Below are 20423 nucleotides of genomic sequence, written 5' to 3'. Positions count from 1 at the left end.
AGGGATGCGCTTTACTTATAGCTGCAATTACCGAAAGCGAATGGCATTAGGCACATAGCGTTTCTTTACCAAGATGTGCTAAGTTCGCGGCTCCACATAGCTTTTCTGAAACAAGTATCACAAAAACCGTAATTCACACACAAATTAATAATTTCTGGGAGAACATTTACTTATAAATGAAAACAAGAATGTAACCCGATTTTAACATATTTAATTATAAATCAAATCTGTAACTACTACAGAGACACTTACACAAAATACGTCTGCACATTTCGATGGAGATGGAGACAAGGAAAGAAGTGAGCTTCAGTTTTCTTCGTTTTAGCCACAGGCTGATTTCTCTGAATTTGTTGGTCTGAATTTAAGTTCGTACACGTTTCGTTAGGCAACTTGAAATATTTCTATAATAAAAGAGCGCACTTTTGCGAGAGAAAAATGTATTGAAATAATTTTATATCTAAATATAGATGACATTCTTCAACTAGTGTTTCAAGGTACTGTACCGAATAGGGAAAAAAGACATTTATGGCTCACCTTAAGGGGGGTAGGACGTCAAACGGGCCGACTTGGAGCAGGAGAGTCACCACAGGACATTTTAATTTCTACTGTCTATACTTTTGCAAATAAATTCATAAAACTTTGTCACCATGACCAGGAAGGATTTAGGCCTCACACTGATCGCAGTGGAAGTTCAAAAACGTAGCAAAATACCTTTTTTGACGTGTGAAATTTCATCATTTTTTCACTTATTACTGGCTGCATTTGTTGCTATAGGTACACTTTTCTTCCTCAGAAAGAGAGATTCTTCGATGAATTTTTCATAGCATACAAACAGTAGTTACAGGTGTATGAAACTCTAGAATTTTTCAAATCTATTAAAAAACTGTGGAAAAATTGAGGTAATTATCTATAAAACTTGAATTTTTTCTAAACATTAAGTTTAAAATGTAACAGTTCATTCATTTTTTCATAAATTAAATAACTTCTAGAGTTTCATACACTGTAACTATGGTTTGTATGCTGTGCAAAAGTGATCGAAGAATCTCTCTTACTTAGGAAGAAAAGTGTACCTATAGCAACCAATACAGCCAGTAATAAGTGAAAAAATGATGAAATTTCACATGTAAAAAAAGGTATTTTGCTACGGTTTTGAACTTCCACTGCGATCAGTGTGAGGCCTCAATCCTTCCTGGTCATGAAGTTAAAGTTTTATGAATTTATTTGTAAAAGTATAGACAGTGGAAATGAAAATGTCCTGTGGTGCCTCTCCTGCTCCAAGTCGGCCCGTTTGACGTCCTACCCCCCCTTAAACAAAAAGGAAAGATCTGTTGATAGGACCTATCCTGAGGCCTCAAAGAATAATGAAATTGGTAGTTGAGTGAAGTGTGTGTTTTTGTGTGAGGGAGGCGGGGAAGGTAGTAAAAATTGTAGAAAGAGCCCATGGTTCGAATACAGTAACTAGGTTCCGAAGAGAAGAGTACTGCACAGGATAGATCAACATGGAGAGCTGCACCAGAGCATCCTTCGGTCTGAAGACATCAGCAACAACATGTGTCGAGAATAGCTTACTGAGTCCTGGATCCATTGAGAGCAGTCGTTTCCGTGTGCCCAGGTAAAAAAGCCGTGAAAGGTAGTGTTGTGCCTTCAACGGCGAATCCCCGCTTTGATTGTGTCGTCTGTGTCACGCACAGAGGCGCCGTGTGCCCGTGTCATTTCCGATAACGTGTCCAGCGCCGTGAACCTTGGCAGTTGGCCGTGTGACAGGCGACGCGACGAACATCGGCTGCTCCCGCTCCCCTCCCCTCCTTCCCGACTGCAACCCCTACCGCCGCCCTCTTCGTGTCAGAAGGGCGGCGGCAGCGGGGGTGGGCGCCTCGCGCCGACGCTTCTGACCGACGCCTGCCGGCGAGCCGTTTACCTGCCTGCCTGTTTTGCACCAAAGGTTTCTCCGAAACAGATTTTTTAAACACACAAACACAAAAGAAGGGTAATTTTGAAATTACTGGCGGGTAATGTCTGGTCATACTATTATCATAGTTACGGGAATTGTGTTGTCATATTTTATCCTCTGTGGGCGCTACGAAGACGAGAATTTTATGCTAAAGTCGTTAGAAAGGTCTCGGCTTGTGAAAATATAATGGGATTTTATAATTTTTAATTTGGCTTGAGCCACAGTCATGGTAAATTTTTTGAATGATGCTATCGCCATTTGACTGTAATAATTTTTATTTTATTGCTATACGATCCAGATTCCGGCCTCAGACCATTTTCAAATATAAAAACTGGAATAAGGAATAGAAGTAGAAATAACAAAAATAAGAACCAGGGCAACCATGAAAAAATAATGTATAAGTACCATGATTCTTTGCCTTACTTATATCTCAAAACACATCAGACTGGTATGAAATCAAGTCCTTGTCGAAAAACTGTATCTGGTCATATAAGCCAGATCGGTCAGTATTAAAAATGAGAAAATCTCTAAAACGCCTAATTGCAGAATTTCATTTCTGGACCCTGTAGCACAGCTGTTATATGAAACTGCTGACCAATAAACAAGCACGCGCCACACTATTGTGTCTGAATAACAATTGACGTCGACATAAATGAAACTATCTTCCAAAGATCGCCAGAGAGACATTACAGCCTGGATAATGCAATCTGTGGTCTGTTAGAAAACAAGGAGGGATCAAGATAGCCGCACTCTTTATTTTGCGTGATCGTAATTACATTATCTTTGCATACACTGGTACAAAACAGTGTCATATAATGTAAACACTGCTATGTAGCAATTATGCAAAGCTAAGGTAATTATCACGCAAAATAAACAGTTCAGCTACCTTGTTCCCTAACACACCACAGATAGATACACTTTCCGAACATTTAAAGGTGTGTTGCTAGTTGATGGTCTACCAGAACGGTCGTCGCCATCATTCGATGTTGACCTGCTCTTGAAACGCGTTTATCAGTCTTGAGTCTTTGTGTAATCAACAGCGTTGTCTCCAAAAGCACGCTTTAACATTTGGTGCAGCTGTTTTCCCACGTTTAAAACAAAACTCCGTACGGACACACAAAACCGCAAACTCACGGAAACACAACGATGGAGCCGGCCGGTGTGGTCGAGAGGTACTAGGCGCTTCAGGCTGGAACCACGCGACCGCTACGGTCGCAGGTTCGAATCCTGCCTCGCGCATGGATGTGTGTGATGTACTTATGTCCTTAGGTTAGTTAGCTTTAAGTAGTTCTAAGTTCTAGGGGACTAATGACCTCAGATGCTAAGTCCCATAGTGCTCAGAGCCATTTGAACCATTTTTGACCCACTACGATGGAAATATGCTCATCAATAACTTATCAGACCACTCAGCAGGCAGCCAATTCCCAAACAAATGCAAGAAGACTGTATGGAAAGACACCTAGCGGTTTTTCAGTGTAGTCATAATCATATCCACCGTAAATTCAAATTTCGGAAACTTTTGTATATCATTCCGCGTGTTCAGTTTTCATTTGGGTATTTTCAAAGGATTTTGGTTAAGGATTTACGTCTAGGGATACGACAAAATAATGCGAACATTTGTAAAAAGAGACGGTAACTTTAATAGCAAGCTGTTGGCTCTCCTTTTGAAGGAATGGCTCTGATCCCAATGATTCGACTTTTCTCAGATTCTGAAAGATAGTGATGAGTTGCACGTACACGTACGCTGGGCATGCTGAGTTGCGATCTACCCTTAAGAAGTTCCAGTAACATTAGCCACATTCAATAGCCATAATGTACTCACACCATTTTTCTTGTGCAGGAATGATTATTTTCTTTTATGAAAATACTGAAAAGATGCTCGTATTAAGATGAACGCATATTCTATACATTCCACATCCAAGGAAATTCTCGAACACCAATTTTGTAGCGTTAGAGCTTGTTGTTCGTGGTGCAACACTTTCAGTCAGTGTAACTGCAGAGTTGAGCGCTTTCTCTTCAAAGTTCTCAACCAGGCGTGAGAGAAGGCTGTCCACGGAAACAGTGTAAATCTGGAATTAATTTTCACTCTGCAGTGGAGTGTCATAGCTCCCAGGTTCGATTTCCAATCCAGCAAACCATATTAGTCTGCCACCAAGTTTCACTACAAATCTTTTCAGAGTCATGATCACTACCACAGTCATCAGTTTCCTGGTATGTTAAGAAGTTCTTTGTGTCCCCATGTCCTGCGCTCTGTCGTTTCCTTCTTAATGTTCCTATATGCCATCCTTCACACTCCGAGCATCTGACATCTCCTCCTCCTCGCCTCCTCTTCCCTGACACATGCCTCTGTAAGACTGTCTCTAAAAGACGCTCCTTCTTTTGTTAATATACAGTGTGATTCAGGTGCCCCTACCGCTGTCGTTTTATGCAACCTGGCCTTCAAAACCCACGCTCGAGAGTTTCATATTCTCTCTCTCGCTACGTGTAGACTGTTAGTCCTACAGAAAAAATGGATAGGACTTTTTTGTAGGAAAATACGTATAATTAAATTTTCGCTGGAGGTCACTGCTTTCGAGTTCATCAAGAAAAATGTATAAAAGTGACCTTCAAGCGCACTTCAACCCCACCCTCACCCCTCACAAGTCAAGATTTGTAGTATGTTGTTCGTGGCACTCCCTACAACTGTACAAAAATTTCCGACGACACGAAGTATTTCCGACTGTCGACCTTTTTTGGTCTACTGATTGGCCTAATACGCCACCGGCATAATCGGCTATTTGATTAAGGTTATTGATTTAAACATGCCCGTGATGATAATGAAAGAACAACGACTTTTGTAAACATTACAATAAAACTAACTGCGCTGTCAATTCGACCCGAACTCTTCCTTTCCTCTGGCCTCTTGTACATATTGTATTTAACTCGTCTTTTCCTATAGCTTATCTCTATATTTGTCACAATTTCGAACATATTCCTCCATTTCACTTTGTCGAATACCTTTCCCAGGTTGATAAATCCTATGATCGTGTCTTGATTTTTCTTTAGCCTTGCTGCCGTTATCAATTGCAATATCAGTACTGCCTCTCTTGTGCCTTTACCTTTCCTAAAGCCAAAGTGATAGTCATCCAACACATCCTCAATTTTTTTCATTATTCTGTATATTATTTTTGTCACATCTTGGAGCATGAGCTGTTAGGCTGATTGTGTGATAATTTTTACACTTGTCAGTTCTTGCTTGCTATCATCAGAATTTTGTTGATGATGTTTCTCTGAACGCTTGATGGTATATCGCCAGTATCATGCATTTTACATCCTAACGTGAATAATCATTTTATTGCCACTTCCCCAAATGATTTTAGAAATTCTTCTGGAATGTCATCTAATCCTTCTGCCTTATTTGAACTAAAAGCTTCCAAAGTTGTTTTAAATTCTGATACTAGTAGTGTAGCCCCTATCTTTTCTGTTTCCTGTTTCTTCTTCTATCATATCAGATAAGTATTCCCCCTATATAGGCCTTCAATGTACTCTTTACATCTATCCTCTCTCTCCTGTACATTTAGCAGTGGAATTGCCATCGCACTTCATCGATCAACTGAAGTATTTCTTCTGTTACCATCTTTATACCTTTGGTTTCCTTTCCAACTACCGGTCACGAAAACTGAAAACGGCCGGTAGAGCGGTGTGCTGACCACATGCCCCTCCGTATCCTCATCCGGTGACGCTTCAGGGCACAGGATGGTACGGTGGCAGATCGGTCCCGTTGGGTCTTCACGGGTTGTGTTTTTTTCTTTTTTCTTTTAATCTTCTGTGATTGCCCTTTTTAGAAATGTCCATTCCTCTTCAACTGAACTACTTACTGAGCTGTTCCTTATAGCAATATCTATAGCCTTAGAGAAGTTCAAGCGTACCTCTTCATTCCTTAGTTCTTCCATATCCTACATCTTTGCTTATTGATTCTTCGTGACTAGTCTATTAAACTTCAGTCTATTCTTCATCACTACTAAATTGTGATATGAGTCTATATCTATTCCTGGGTACTTCTTACAATCCATTATCTGATTTCAGAATCTCTGCCTGACCATGATGTAATCTGACATCTTCCCATGTACCCTAGCCTTTGCAAGTATACCTTCTCCTCTCGGGATTCTTGAATAAAGTATTCGCTATTACTAGCTGAAATTTATTGCAGAACTCATTTAGTCGTTCTCCTCTCTCATTCCTAGTTCGAAGCCCATATTCTCCTGTAATCCTATCTTCTGCTCCTTCCCCTAAAATCGTATTCCAGCCCCCCCCCCCCCCCCCATGACTGTTAGAATTTCATCTACCTTTACCGAGCGAGGTGGAGCAGTGGTTAGCACACTGGACTCGCATTCGGGAGGACGACGGTTCAATCTCGCGTCCGGCAGTCCTGAATAGGTTTTCCGTGATTTCCCTAAATGGGTTCAGGCAAGTGCCGGGATGGTTCCTTTGAAAGGGCACGGCCGACTTCCTTCCCCATCCTTCCCTAATCCGATGAGACCGATGACCTCGCTGTTGGTCTCCTCCACCAAATCAACCCAACCATCTACCTTTACGTACTGAATTACTCGTTCAATATCCTCATATACTTCTTTCTTTTCTTCATCTTGAGCTTTATACGTCAGCATGTATACCTGAACTATAGCTGTCGGTGTTGGTTTGCTGTCGATTCTGATGCATTATACAGCTGTAATCGCCGCAGTGCCTGTGCCTCCAGACATGCATGCATATCCGAAGGAACTTTGCACCGTGTTTCTGAATAACACAGCCACTGCAGTATCGTAATTATCACTGAACTGTTCAAACTAACACACTCTATGCCTCACCTTCCTATTCATACCGAATCCTACTCTAGTTGTAATATTTTCTGCTGCTGTTGATATTTCACTATACTCATCTGACCAGAAATCCTTTTCTTCTTTCCATTTCACTTCACTGGTCCGCATTATATCTAGACTGATCCTTCGTATTTCCAATTTCAGATCTTCTATCTTCTCTACCACGTTCAAACATCCGACCTTCCACGCACCGACTCGTTGGTTATTCAATCTTTTTATCGTGGTCACTTCTCCCTTGGCAGCACCTTCCAGGAGATCCGAAGGGGGAACTAGTCCGGAATCTTTTGCCAATGGAGAGATCATCATGACACTTTTTTAATTACAGGCTACATGTCCTGTGGATACACATTATATGTCCTTAATGCAGTGGTTTCCATTGCCTTCTGCATCCTCATGCCGTTGATTATTACTGATTCTTCCGCTTTTAGGGGCAGTGTCCCACCCCAAGGGCAAAAGACTGTCCTGGACCTCTGTCCGCTCCTCCGCCCTCTTTGACAAGGCCATGGGCCGAATGTGGGTGACTTTTTATGCCAGAAGTCTTCGGCTGCCATTGATGATGATTTTTATTCAAAATGTAAGCGGTGGCAGGGTTCGAACCCGGGACCGAGGACGTTTCGATTGCTAATCAAAGACGCTATTCCCAGACCACGGGTAAAAATGTATGACTGCCGAAATCATCACTGAACCCCCTCCGCGTTTCGGAATCACAGCTAGAAATTCTAAACAGTATGAAACAAGGCCCATGCAACTAAATGAATTTCTTCCATTGCTTTATAGATCAGATTTTACGGCTTCGACACATGTTTGCCTTTTTGCTGACGTGTGTATCGCTGATGAGTGATCTTGAAATTCCTGTTTTTTCTGCAATTCCTTGCTTATTTACTTCCCTTACTGTCGTTATGGTGCTTACAGGATTCGAGAGTCTGACATTCAATTCTGTAGTGACATTTACAGCTGTCGTCGTCTTATTTCTCGTCACAATCCTCTTCAGTGACCCTCTGTCACGTTGATTGGAACATACAGATTCGTCCGCGTTGTAACTTAGTGAACGATGTTTTTCCGCTTTCTTTGTATGCGGTTTAAATCTACTGTACCGTACCTATTGAAAGGCGTAAGACATTGCCTATCTTACCGAAGCAATCACCATACAAGCTGCAAGAATTTGCCCACGTTCGAATTTATCCAGCTACGACATAATGCTCTCACGACAGTACAGAACGCTGTTCTGACCACGACTAACGCTTACATCGTGCCGTTCGTGGTCAAATACGAAGGTGCAACCTGTAGTCTTGGCTAGCACCTGCATTTATGTTCAAGCATACATGTCTGGCGGGAGTTACCATATTTTTGTCTAACTTCTGTAAGTTTTCTGGTTTTCCAGTCCACTCTCATTTTCTTCATTACAGTTGCAAGCTAATTCCAAGCAACATTATGAAATACCTTTTCCAGGTCTATAGAACACTATATATACGCTGACGGAAAAGCACCAGAAAATAATTGATGTAGACTAAAGAAACTTTGGGAATACATTTGTCTAGGTGACACTTCAAGATATCAGAGGTTAATATGAGCGCAGGATAAGCCATTGCAATTAATTACCGGTGTAATCGCCAGAATGTTATGTGCAAGTATGCAAACGAGGATGCATTGTGTTACACAGGTGTCAAGTTTCATTTTGTGGGATCGGGTTGCCTGCTTGTTGCACTTGATCGGTCAGTAGAGGTGTAGATAAGCTGTTTTTGATGACGCTGCTATTGTCGTCCATATGTGCTCGATTGGAGACAGATCTGGTGATCGAGCAGGCGAAGGCAACATATCGACACACTGTAGAGCGTGTGGGGTTTACACAGCGGTACGTGGGCGAGCGTTTCACTGTTGTAAAATACCTCCTGGGATGCTGTTTATGAATGGCAGCACGAGAGGTTCAAATGGTTCAAATGGCTCTGAACACTATGGGACTTAACATCTGAGATCATCAGTCCCCTAGAACTTAGAACCTTACTAACCTAAGGACATCACACACATCCATGCCCGAGGCAGAATTCGAACCTGCGACCGTAGCAGTGGCGCGGTTCCAGACTGAAGCGCCTAGAACCGCACGGCCACCGCGGCCGGCGCAGCACGAGAGATCGAATAACCAGATTGACGTACAAATTTGCAGTCAGCTTGCGTGGGATAACCACCAGAGTGTTCCTGCTGTCATACGAAATGGCGCCCCCAGACCTCAACTCCAGTGTGTCTAGCACTGGCCTCCTTCTAACCAACTCACGGCCATCAGTGGCACCGGGCAGAAACAGCTTTCATCAGAAAACACAATAGACCTCCACCGTGCCGTCCAGTGAGCTGTGGCTGGACACCACTGAAGTAGCAAATGGCGATGGATGGTGTTAGTGGAATATACGCTACAGGACGTCTGTCTCGGAGCTGTCCTTGAAGTAACCGATTTGTAACAGTTCGTTGTGTCACTGCGCTGCCAACTGCTGTTCAAATTGCTGCTGCAGATGCAGTAGCATGCGCCAGAGCCCCACGCCGAACACGATGGTCTTCCCTCTCGGTAGTGCCGCGTGGCCGGCCGGAGTCCGGTCTTCTTGCGACCGCACATTCTCATGACTATCACTGCCAGCAATCATGTACTGTGGGTACGCCCCTTCCAAGTCTTTCTACAGTGTGGCAGAAGGAGTACGATAGTCTTTGTTTTCAGTTTTACACATCGCCGCTTGGAGCCCGGTCTTCTTTTGACTGCACTTTCTCATGATCACCGCTGCCAGCAGTCTCGTAGCCATATCACACGACCTCATTCAAACTCCAGCAATCATGTACAGGCCACGACATATGGAACGCGGATTTACTGCAAACTTCGTACACTCGTGGTACTCCATTAGGACAACAAAATGTGCAAGCGGTAGCACGTACTTCTCAAGCGTTATTGAGAAAATCGCAAGAGAATTTCGGTCGTCAAATATATACCTGTGTTATACCCGTGAGTGACTATTTTTACCAGGAAGCGCCGGCAGCCGAGTGGTTAGCGTTCAAGCCCCGTAATCGCCGGGTCGCTGTATCGAGACGCGCTCGTCAGTTATTTTTTATTTCTAACACAGTCATTTTCTTTACTATTTGTATTACAATTGATGTAATGGGAAAAATACGTGTAATCGGATGAACTCTTATTAAATTTACAATGTTATTTGGCAGTCTACAAAGTTTTTTCTAACACAGTCATTTTCTTTGCTATTTATATTACAATTGATGCAATGGGGAAAATACGTGTAATCGGATGAACTCTTATTATATTTACAATGTTATTTGGCAGTCTAAAAAGTACGCGCTACCGCTTGCACATTTTGTTGTCCTAATGGAGTACCACGAGTGTACCAAGTTTGCTGTAAATCCGCGTTCCATACGTCGTGGCCTCCCATTGTCAGTGATACGTTGATAATGGCATCTTTGTCGCCTTAAAGGCACTCTGACTGACATCAACTCACATGTCCAATCTCAGACGCTCACGTGCGTTATAGTGTGTATTTAAAGCAAACCTGATTTGTATCTTCGTAGTGGCGCTATTAGCGCCACTCGTAAGCGACTGGCGCGAAATATGAGTAGACATCATCTTTCGAATGTAGAAACGCGCCTCCCAACAGCTTGTTCTTGATGCTTTTTCCGTTAGTGTAGGTCTGTTCAGCAAACTGGCTATTAAATAACTACTGGAAGATAGCACACTCTTAAATAATTATGTTATTTCGGACTTAAAGTAGCTGCCAATAAGCACGGGGATTGATGACCGTAAAAAAATTACGTAATATTCTATACGTCGGGACAAGTTCAAGTATCAGAGATGTGAAAACTACTTCCATCATCAAGATTCTAAATTGCTAACGGAGCAGAGTTCGTAATGATCCTGGCTACAGATGTTAGTACAGAAAGAACGGCATACAACAGGTGAAGAAGACGTAGAATGCTGGCTGGTTGCTCGCTTAAAAACAGTGGATATCGGGAGAAGGAGTCGCGTCAGCGCCGGCTGGCGAGCGACCACCTGCCGGGGCGGCGCGGCGCGGCTCGCTGACGCGGGTAATTACGGCGTTTTATCGCCGCTGACAGCGGCGCGCGGCCGGTCAAATACACGCTCACGGCTAATTATCGCGTCTGCCACTGCGCGAGCGCGTGCCTCGGTGTAAACTGGTGCGTGTACGTGGCGCGAAACACGGCGCTTCTCTCTCGCACTGCCCAGCCTTCCTGCGCCTCTTCTGGAATGAAAGCATGTGCTATTGCTGGAAACCGTGGACTCTGTGTACACAGCAGAACAAACTGTCTCCAGCAGGCGGCAAGTTAATTTACAAACGCACGGTTGTATTTATTTTTCCTCTCTTGTGGGAATCTGGAAATATCATCTTCAGACTTACAGTTTGGCTTCAAGAAAGATGCAGCATCAGAAAGTGTGACTTATTTTTTGTGTAGGAGCCACTTGCAGAGGTTGTTAATGAGCTGAGGACACTATTTATCTTCTTTGATTTAACAAAATCATTTGACTGTCGCAAATTCTGAGGACCATGCTACACTCTAGGAGACTGACAATAACCTGCCGCAGTGCTTTTATTAGTCGGATTGAAGCATCCCTTTATTGTGGATTTTTCATTATGCACTGCTTCAACTTTGTAGCCATTTTTAAGTTACTCAAATATGTAGCAGATGTAACACACTTAAAATGTACATACGAAACTATCATCCGTTGGTCGTTTAGTCAGATGTAGTAAAATGTTTTGTTTACCCTTTATATCATGCCTACAACTTTCTAATTCTATTCTGTTTTATTTTATTGCGTACTAGACAATACTGCTGCATTTTAATGATGTATGACTACACGAAAGTTTTGAATGAGATCCAAATATGTATTACTTTTGTAAGCTGGTGTTCTATAGCTGCAATATGTTCCATGAAAGATGTGTTTATGTAGCTGTGCTATCAGCTGTTGCTAATAACTTCATGAAGTTGCTACTAGTTTTGGGCTATAGCTCTGGCACCTCGTAAAAAAAAGAGCCTTATACCAAAAGTAAATGGTGTACTTCATAACCACAATATGTTGTTACTTGTAAAAAAACTGATTATATCATTTTTATTTCTAGTGCATTCTGCATAATTGTCTTAATATTAATTTAAATAGGCAATCATCAGTGTTGCCATTACCCGACATGACATAATAAACAACATGCACATATGATGCTTTTATTCTGGTTAGTGGCCCCTCTGATGAAGGTAAATGACACAAGCAGTTTCAGTTACATTACAATTCTGGAACATTCATTGATAACATAAATAATGCAGACAATCATAATTGATCCATAAGAGGGTCTTTTGCTATAGACATAATAACAAAATATGAAAAATATCTTTAAGCAAATGTATTAGATGGTTATAGTGATCAGTGAAAAAAAAGGAATTTTTTCAACCTATTTCTGAGCTACCTCTTGTATAAGTTAGAGAGGCGTATTTAACAGAATTTTTTAGATTTTACAAATGTATGAATAGGGGCTACAATAGGGAGAATTTTATATTATACCTAAAACAGCAGAATACTTATATGCAAAACACATGTAATATGAAGCCCAACAGCCGGCCGCGGTGGTCTCGCCGTTAAGGCGCCCAGTCTGGAACCGCGCGACTGCTACGGTCGCAGGTTCGAATCCTGCCTTGGGCATGAATGTGTGTGATGTCCTTAGGTTAGTTAGGTTTAAGTAGTTCTAAGTTCTAGGGGACTGATGACCACAGATGTTAAGTCCCATAGTGCTCAGAGCCATTTGAAACATTTTGAAGCCCAACAAAAAACTGTCTTTAAGATCTTTTATGTAAATGTATAAGAAAATGCATGCTTTACGTATTTCAATGCTTTGTAACTTATTTATTCTTTTTTTATTTACGCCATAGATGTTAAAAATATATTTGTCTTTCGGTTATTACCTCATGAAAAAAATAGCTGTCTGTGATACATTTGTATGTAAAGACACACTGTTATTTTAGACATTATTTAATAACGCATCTGGAGGAAAGGATACACTATGTGTAAATTTATTGTTAATTTCTTATGTGTCTTTTACTACACACTTTGGAAGGTTACTGGAAAGTAGGAGTGTTCAGTCTGTAGTTAAGCTAACTCTTCTACAAATAGAAGATAAAATATTTTAACAGATTTTAATAGAAACTGACATTAATGTACAAATAGGGGCTACAACAGGAAAAAAAATCATGTGATATCTAAAATACCAGTATTCAAGTATAAATAATATGAGGCTTAACTTTGCACTGATTTTTAAAATCTCAAGCATCGAAAGTAATATGAAAATTTCAGTTCTGGGTTGGCCTTTACAGGTGCATCATAACTCATATGCTTTTATGATGTACTCCAAAAGATGTTTGACTTATATGTTAGTGTCTTTAACTTATTCCCATACATTTTTGTATAAAGAAATACTGTTATTTTACATTTTACACAATTATACGTTTTAAAGAAAAGATATAGTATGTGCAGCCGTAAGTGTTATTTTCTTTCTTGCAGCTGAAACTTCAGTGTAACATAACATTTAATGTTAGGAATTACCCTACAGTCATTTGTGACAATAGTTTACATAAATTAAACTTTGAAATAATTGTTTCCAGTATTTCAGAATTGTTTTCTATGCATTTGACAATGTACTTTTCCCCATGCCAAAATGTGTGTACTTATGAACATACAACATAACGGTCAGATATCATTTACGATATTATTATGACAACACTGATGCAAGCAGATGAACTGACTGCCGTTTGTAGATATTTAAGTATCTGAAAATTGAGAAGTAAATGATAGTTCTCCATAGGTAATTGCTTCAGTTCAGTGATAAAAAACCATATTACTCCAGAAATGGCTGGCATCTATTTTCAAAGAAATGCCTGCAGAAATATAGCACGCATATTTAATAGTAAGCACAGCGTGTATGTGACAGACTGATATGTCAGTGTAATATCTCTGACGGTCACTTGTGTCATAAACGTAGCTGTCTTACAAGAAGTGTATCTGCCACCTTTTGCAATACAGATCTGCCCGGATAGCAAAAGCTTATTAGTGACACGTAATAACAACACTAATGCTTGCCTATTTAACTTAATATTAAGGCAACTATACGTAATCAGAAAGCAAAATGCCATAAAGAATTTTTCACCATTAACTACATATTTACCATTAAGCAAAACGAGGATAATGGAATGTAGTCAAATTAAGTCGTGTGATGCTGAGGAAATTAGATTAGAAAATGAGACACTTAAAGTAGTAAAGGAGTTTTGCTATTTAGGGAGTAAAATAACTGATGATGGTCGAAGTAGAGAGGATATAAAATGTATACTGGCAATGGCAAGGAAAGCGTTTCTCAAGAAGAGAAATTTGTTAACATCGAGTATAGATTTAAGTGTCAGGAAGTCGTTTCTGAAAGTATTTGTATGGAGTGTAGCTATGTATGGAAGTGAAACATGGACGATAACTAGTTTGGACAAGAAGAGAATAGAAGCTTTCGAAATGTGGTGCTACAGAAGAATGCTGAAGATAAGGTGGGTAGATCACGTAACTAATGAGGAGGTATTGAATAGGATTGGGGAGAAGAGACGTTTGTGGCACAACTTGACTAGAAGAAGGGATCGGTTGGTAGGACATGTTTTGAGGCATCAAGGGATCACAAATATAGCATTGGAGGGCACCGTGGAGGGTAAAAATCGTAGAGGGAGACCAAGAGATGAATACACTAAGCAGATTCAGAAGGATGTAGGTTGCAGTAGGTACTGGGAGATGAAGAAGCTTGCACAGGATAGAGTAGCATGGAGAGCTGCATCAAACCAGTCTCAGGACTGAAGACCACAACAACAACAACAACTACATATTGATTTTATGCAATATGAATTAGTATAATTTTTATATTTTTGGTCATTTACTCTTGGTATCATTGCGTGTTTTGTTTGTAATTACCAGGTGCCAAACGATGGTCCATGAATACAGTAGACAGAAACTAGTAACAACCAAATAAAGGTTTAGACAGCAGCTTGTGAGGTCGTCGTTTCTGCGTCTCGATCTATACGAAAACAAATACAACTCCTGTGGGTTGCGACAGTGCGCGGTTAAGCATTTTAGGCTTAACAATGAGTTTTTCGGTTGTTTGGTTTTGAATGCGGAACAGCGCAGCATCTATAAAAATGGAGTCTCTAGATGGGGTCGGTTGCAAACACTCGGTCGGAGGAAAGATTCGAAAGAAAGCAAAGTAGTGTACCGAATTTGGCTGTCACATATCGGAAAAATATTGAACAGTAATTTGAAAGTGCCGGCCGAGGTGGCCGAGCGGTTCTAGGCGCTTCAGTCCGGAGCCGCGAGACCGCTACGGTCGCAGGTTCCAATCCTGCCTTGGGCATGGATGTGTGTGATGTCCTTAGGTTAGTTAGGTTTAAGCAGTTCTAAGTTCTAGGGAACTGATGACCTCAGAAGTTAAGTCCCATACTGCTCAGAGCCATTTGAACCATTTTTTAATTTGAAAGTAGAGAAAGTGTCATCGAAGATTGAAGCGTTCATGAAAGTTGTAGTTGTATTCAAATTTTGTCGCCGATTTTTGTTACTATAATTCAACACACCACTTTAACCAATGCAAGGAAATGTGTGCTTTTCTGGATGTTTCGCTTTGATCAACCTTCGAACAGAGGTAAAAAAAATTGGAGTCATAAATCAGAAACAATTTAAATTTTATTCTTTAGAGAAATTCCTCCTGTAAGTTTCTTGCACTGTTACGTAATACCAGTGTACGTAATAACACAGACGTATGAACAATGTGCTCACGTTAGAATACAGCAACGTATTCACATGATATGCTTCTGTTCGTTAGATAGTTGGCGCACCAGCTGTCGATTCATCAAGAACTGTACAAAACAATTTGTAAATCAAAAATATTTCATTTGAATACTTCCTTCCTTCATGTGGCACCTAGCTCAAGGTAAACACTTGACAATAGCTTAAAAAAAGGTGAAACTAATTTCGCAACGAAGAACGGGTCTGAATAAATACAGCCTAAGTGGAAAACGGCGCCTTCGTTTAATAAATCAATGGCTGCATTGTCCACTATTAAAAATGACACAATATTTGTCGCATCCTTCACGAACTGCACTAATGATAACAAGTCTTTATTACTAGTGTTTTATTCCTTTTCTGTACCTTTTTATAAATTCTTTTAACTATTATTATTATTATTGTGTTTTACGTTTGTAATATTAGGTACTAAACAGTTTAAAGAGCAAATAAATAAAAAATTACATAAATGCACATAACCGAAATGGTGATCTTGTATGCCGTATTCTGAAAAAAAATTAACTTGTCTAAGGAGTTCAGTTGCTACTTCCACGAATAATCGTATGCCTTTCGTTTACAATGGCACATGTAATTTTGTTTGAAAATAATTCACATCCTATATATGTGGCACTAACCGATTTCCGTCTCCATTTTCCACAGACTGGACGGAGTGATGCAAAGCACGTACGAAAATCGTGGCTGTGGCATTCTATCCGTTTTCAACGACTGCAGCCTTTATCGCCATATAAGGTTGTCTGGGTTAAGTAGCGACGTCTCAGAGAGTTCATTTGTCGCTGGGTAAGTAAGTAAAATTCTTGAAACGTACTGTGTGTCGCTAAGAGTTGCCGTACATCACGCAATTATCGAAATGTCATGTGTCAGACGGAAAGCATGGTATGAGTTCGATTGACGCAAGGTAGAGGGGATCCATATGTTAGGTAATTTTCTGAGAAAATTTCACGTAACATACGCGCGCCCAAGTTCATGCTGAAGACACTGTGGAAAATTAGCAAAGTACTAAACCCAATAATTCCACTGGCGGGCCTGTTAAATTAACCGATAGGAACTGTTGAACCATAAAGTTCAGTGCATGAAACAATCTTGTGAAATCTTTGTCAATTAATAAAGATAACTTCCGTTGCAGCCCAGATAAGTTAGTTTGTAACAGTACCGTCCGTCGTTGATTGCCAGATCGAAGACCTTTACGCCACTTGGAGTGGTGCCAACAACGCCATAGCTGCTCTGTGGAACTGCGGAGGAAGACTCTTTGTAGTGACAAGTCCTGGTGCAACCTAGGGGTACTCGGAAGGGCATATGTGGACCAGACCACGCAAATACCTGTATCTTCCTGTAGATGTCGTTGTGACGAAATTTTATGAAGGTGGTTCCATGTTTTGGCATCAGGTAGTTAGTGTTGGTCGACAGAAGAATGAGCGCAGCTGTTCAGGCAAACGTTTTACGCAATCTGGGATGGCAGTGTGTTTTTTATTCATTACTGGAGTATACGCTGAGAGGAGGACCGTGGCAAGTTAAAACTTTATGCTCCATCGGGACTCGAAACTGGGTCCCTACCTTTCGCGGGCAGTGTTGCGTTGGGTTGTTTGGGGGAGGAGACCAGACAGCGAGGTCATCGGGCTCATCGGATTAGGGAAGGATGGGGAAGGTAGTCGGCCGTGCCGTCAGGGCATTTGCCTGGAGAGATTTAGGTAAATCACGGAAAACCTAAATCAGGATGGCCGGACGCGGGATTGAACCGTCGTCCTCCCTAAAGCGGGCAGTGTGTTACCGTTTACACCATCATGGTACGCCAGTAGGTGGAAACTTTGGAGGAGACCTAGTGGTAGTAAGAGCTAATCCGAGATGTGTGATCGGACAGCGCATTTGCCAACCGCTCGTATTAGGACGGACGCTGGTAAGTTATCCGGCCCGGCGCACCGTTTAAATTTAAACTTGTCACATACGTGTACCTCAGTCAGTAACTTACGTACCAAACAATGATAGCAGATTAAAAGCGATCCTTTTCTGTGTCACCATGACAGTGCCTCGGTCCACAATACGAGTACCATTACATCTTGGTTAAAGAAAATAAAGTGATTTTTCCGGAGGTGCGTGCTTAAAGGGTCCCTTACAGGGTCTGATACGAGGGTCGTCCACAAAGTAAGTTCGGTTTCTATTTCTATTCGCAGTAGCGCTACGATCGCAGTTACGAGCAGGCGCGGCAGTTACTCTGGCTCAAGGAGAAGCCATGTAAGCCATTTTCAGATCGCTGCTGCCGACGTGTGCTTTGTAGTGCTTATTTATAATGTCAGCCGTAATTGAAAATGCCGCCGCGTGTGAAATCAGATCTTTGATTCGTTTCCTAAATGCAAAGAAAATTAAACCAAAGGAAATTCATCGGCAAATATGCGAGGTTTACGGCCAAAATGCTATGAGTGATTCAATGGTTAGAAGATGGGTCAGACTGTTCAAGGAAGGACGTGATCAAGTGTACGATGAAGTACGAAGTGGACACCTGTCTGTGATTACTGATGAAATGGTTCACACAATTGAAGAGAAGATTAAGCACAACCGTAAGTTTACACCTAGTGCCGTTGCCATGGAAGTTCTGCAGATCTCACGATCACTAATTCAAGAAATTGTTACTCAAAAACCGAAATTTCGGAAACTTTGCTCACGTTGGGTACCCAAAATTCTTACTGAACAAAAAAAAAAAAAAAAAAAAAAAAACAACGGATGGGAAGTGCACTTCAGTTTTTGACACACTGCAGTGAAAAAGGCGATGGTTTTCTTTCTCGGATAGTCACGGGGGATGAAACTAGGGTATCATAGGGCACCCCTGAAAGAAAACGGCAATCAGTGGACTGGAGGCACACTTCATCCCCAACGAAGGTTAAGCCTAAGCAAATCTTGACATCTCGAAAAGTCATGTGCACCGTCTTTTGGGACAGTAAGGCATTTTTCTGATTGATTTCTTACCACGAGGCCAAAAAATCAATGCACATGCTTACTGCGAAACCATTAAGAAATTGCGCCGCGCAATACAGAACGAGCGCCGAGGATTACTGTCCAAAGATGTTGTTTTTTTCTACAATTATGCCCGATCTCACACGGCGAATATGACCAAATAACTCTTACGGGAACTTCACTAGGACACGTTTGATCATCCTCCATACAGCCCGGACCTCGCTGCTAGCGACTTTCATCTCTTCTTACGCCTAAAATCTGTCCTTGGTGGTCAACACTTCAACGATGATGACGAGCTGAAAGAACATGTTACCACATGGTTGAATACACAGGCAGCAACCTTCCATGAAGAAGGCTTACAAAAACTTGTGCCACGCTATGACATGTGTTTACAAAATTTTGGAAGCTACGTAGAAAAGTAGTTTAACAGTTGTAGATTTTTGTACTATAAATATTTTTTCTATATCTGTACACGTTTGTTTTATTAACCAAACGGAACTTACTTTGTGGACGACCCTCGTATTTGCACCGACTTGTTTGTACAAACAGTGTTTGCACAGGCAAGTCGTCGTGGGAATGAATCAGAGACTGAAAAAAATTGTCTGTTTTATTGTCTTATGTCCGTCCTGTTTGAAGTGTGGCGGCGCTTGAGATGACTCATACCAGATGTGCAAACCAGATGAAGCGCTTTACTACTTCACAAATGGCACGACATGTTTCCAGCATGACGTGGCGCAACGATGACATTGATATCACAGATGAAAATCTGAGATCAACATAGCATCTGTTTGTTGCCAAGTATCTCACTGTTACTATAAGTCTTTCATAAGCAATACCAATTTTCTCATTTCTCCTTGTACACAAATTATATACACACTTCAACAACATAAAGAATGTCCCTTTGTCCCAGGTAGTTAAATCAGCCCTCTTTCTCAAATTTTTGCCTCTTCGAAGGGCCGTATTTATCTTGAAATAGTGCGAAACACATCTCAAACGATTCCTGATGATGCTTAGTGATTAGTATTGAACATTACACTTAATCAGATACTAAAACTTTTGTCGCAGTCAAACTTTCTTCCTCTCTTCACGTCAAGCGTTTACCACAGAAATTTTTTTCCCTTTATCAGGGTCGCTCTTTTGCTGCACGTACTTGAAATAGTAACCTTTCGGTCTCGTGTAACGAGGAATGTATCTGTGACGAGTAAACACAAGTCACCATTTGTTCGTCAACATAGCAGCATGAATATTAATAAATGCTACTAGTTGGTCTTATGGAACAAGTGTGCACACGGGAAAGTTCGGCTAAACTAACGACGAGGACACAACCTATTTAGAATGTATTAATTTCGTCTTTAGTCACAAAAAGACTATTTAAATTATTGAGAACGATGTCTAGAACGCTGAGGATACATATTCATGTGCCGTGAGACGTACAGTTTCTAAATGTGTCTTTTTATATAATTTCCTGAATTGCGGCTATAACGATGTTAAACGGTGTACATATAATGAATATTACGATAGGAATGGTTATTTTTGTGCATAGGGCCGTTTGTTACCAATGCAGCAACTTAACATAGTCCAATTATACAGAAAACTGTATAATCGTATATAATAAAATGACAACACTTAGTACGCGACATTCTATAAAATTATTAGTTAACAAACCAAAGATACGTACAAGTTTGTGTTCAGAGACGTAAGCTTAAAGGTACTAGCTGCATGTGAATGTTCTAAGTCATTTATCATTGCTGACATAACCAAGTGATTATCCCTTATTTCGCTTATTTAAAATAATAGAATTTGAGCTATG

The 20423-nt window shown here is 41.0% G+C and overlaps 1 protein-coding gene across 2 annotated transcripts in view; it reads left to right on the top strand.

Moving 5' to 3' along the window:
• The window catches only part of LOC124605280 (DNA ligase 3), a 640740-nt gene that overhangs the window by 590808 nt on the left and 29509 nt on the right, over positions 1–20423 (top strand). The window contains exon 23 of one of the 2 annotated variants that reach the window (XM_047136858.1): positions 16310–16447. The exons of the other annotated variant lie outside the window; for it this stretch is intronic. Within the exon in view, the coding sequence (XP_046992814.1) occupies positions 16310–16417 (108 nt within the window). The 3' untranslated portion in view covers positions 16418–16447. The remainder of the gene's footprint in view (positions 1–16309; positions 16448–20423) is intronic. 2 annotated transcript variants of the gene reach the window in all.

The sequence above is a fragment of the Schistocerca americana genome, chromosome 3 (assembly GCF_021461395.2).
Source record: "Schistocerca americana isolate TAMUIC-IGC-003095 chromosome 3, iqSchAmer2.1, whole genome shotgun sequence".
Taxonomy (NCBI): domain Eukaryota; kingdom Metazoa; phylum Arthropoda; class Insecta; order Orthoptera; family Acrididae; genus Schistocerca; species Schistocerca americana.
The sequence above is the reverse complement of the archived record's forward strand: the minus strand, read 5'-3'. Positions and strand labels throughout refer to the sequence as shown.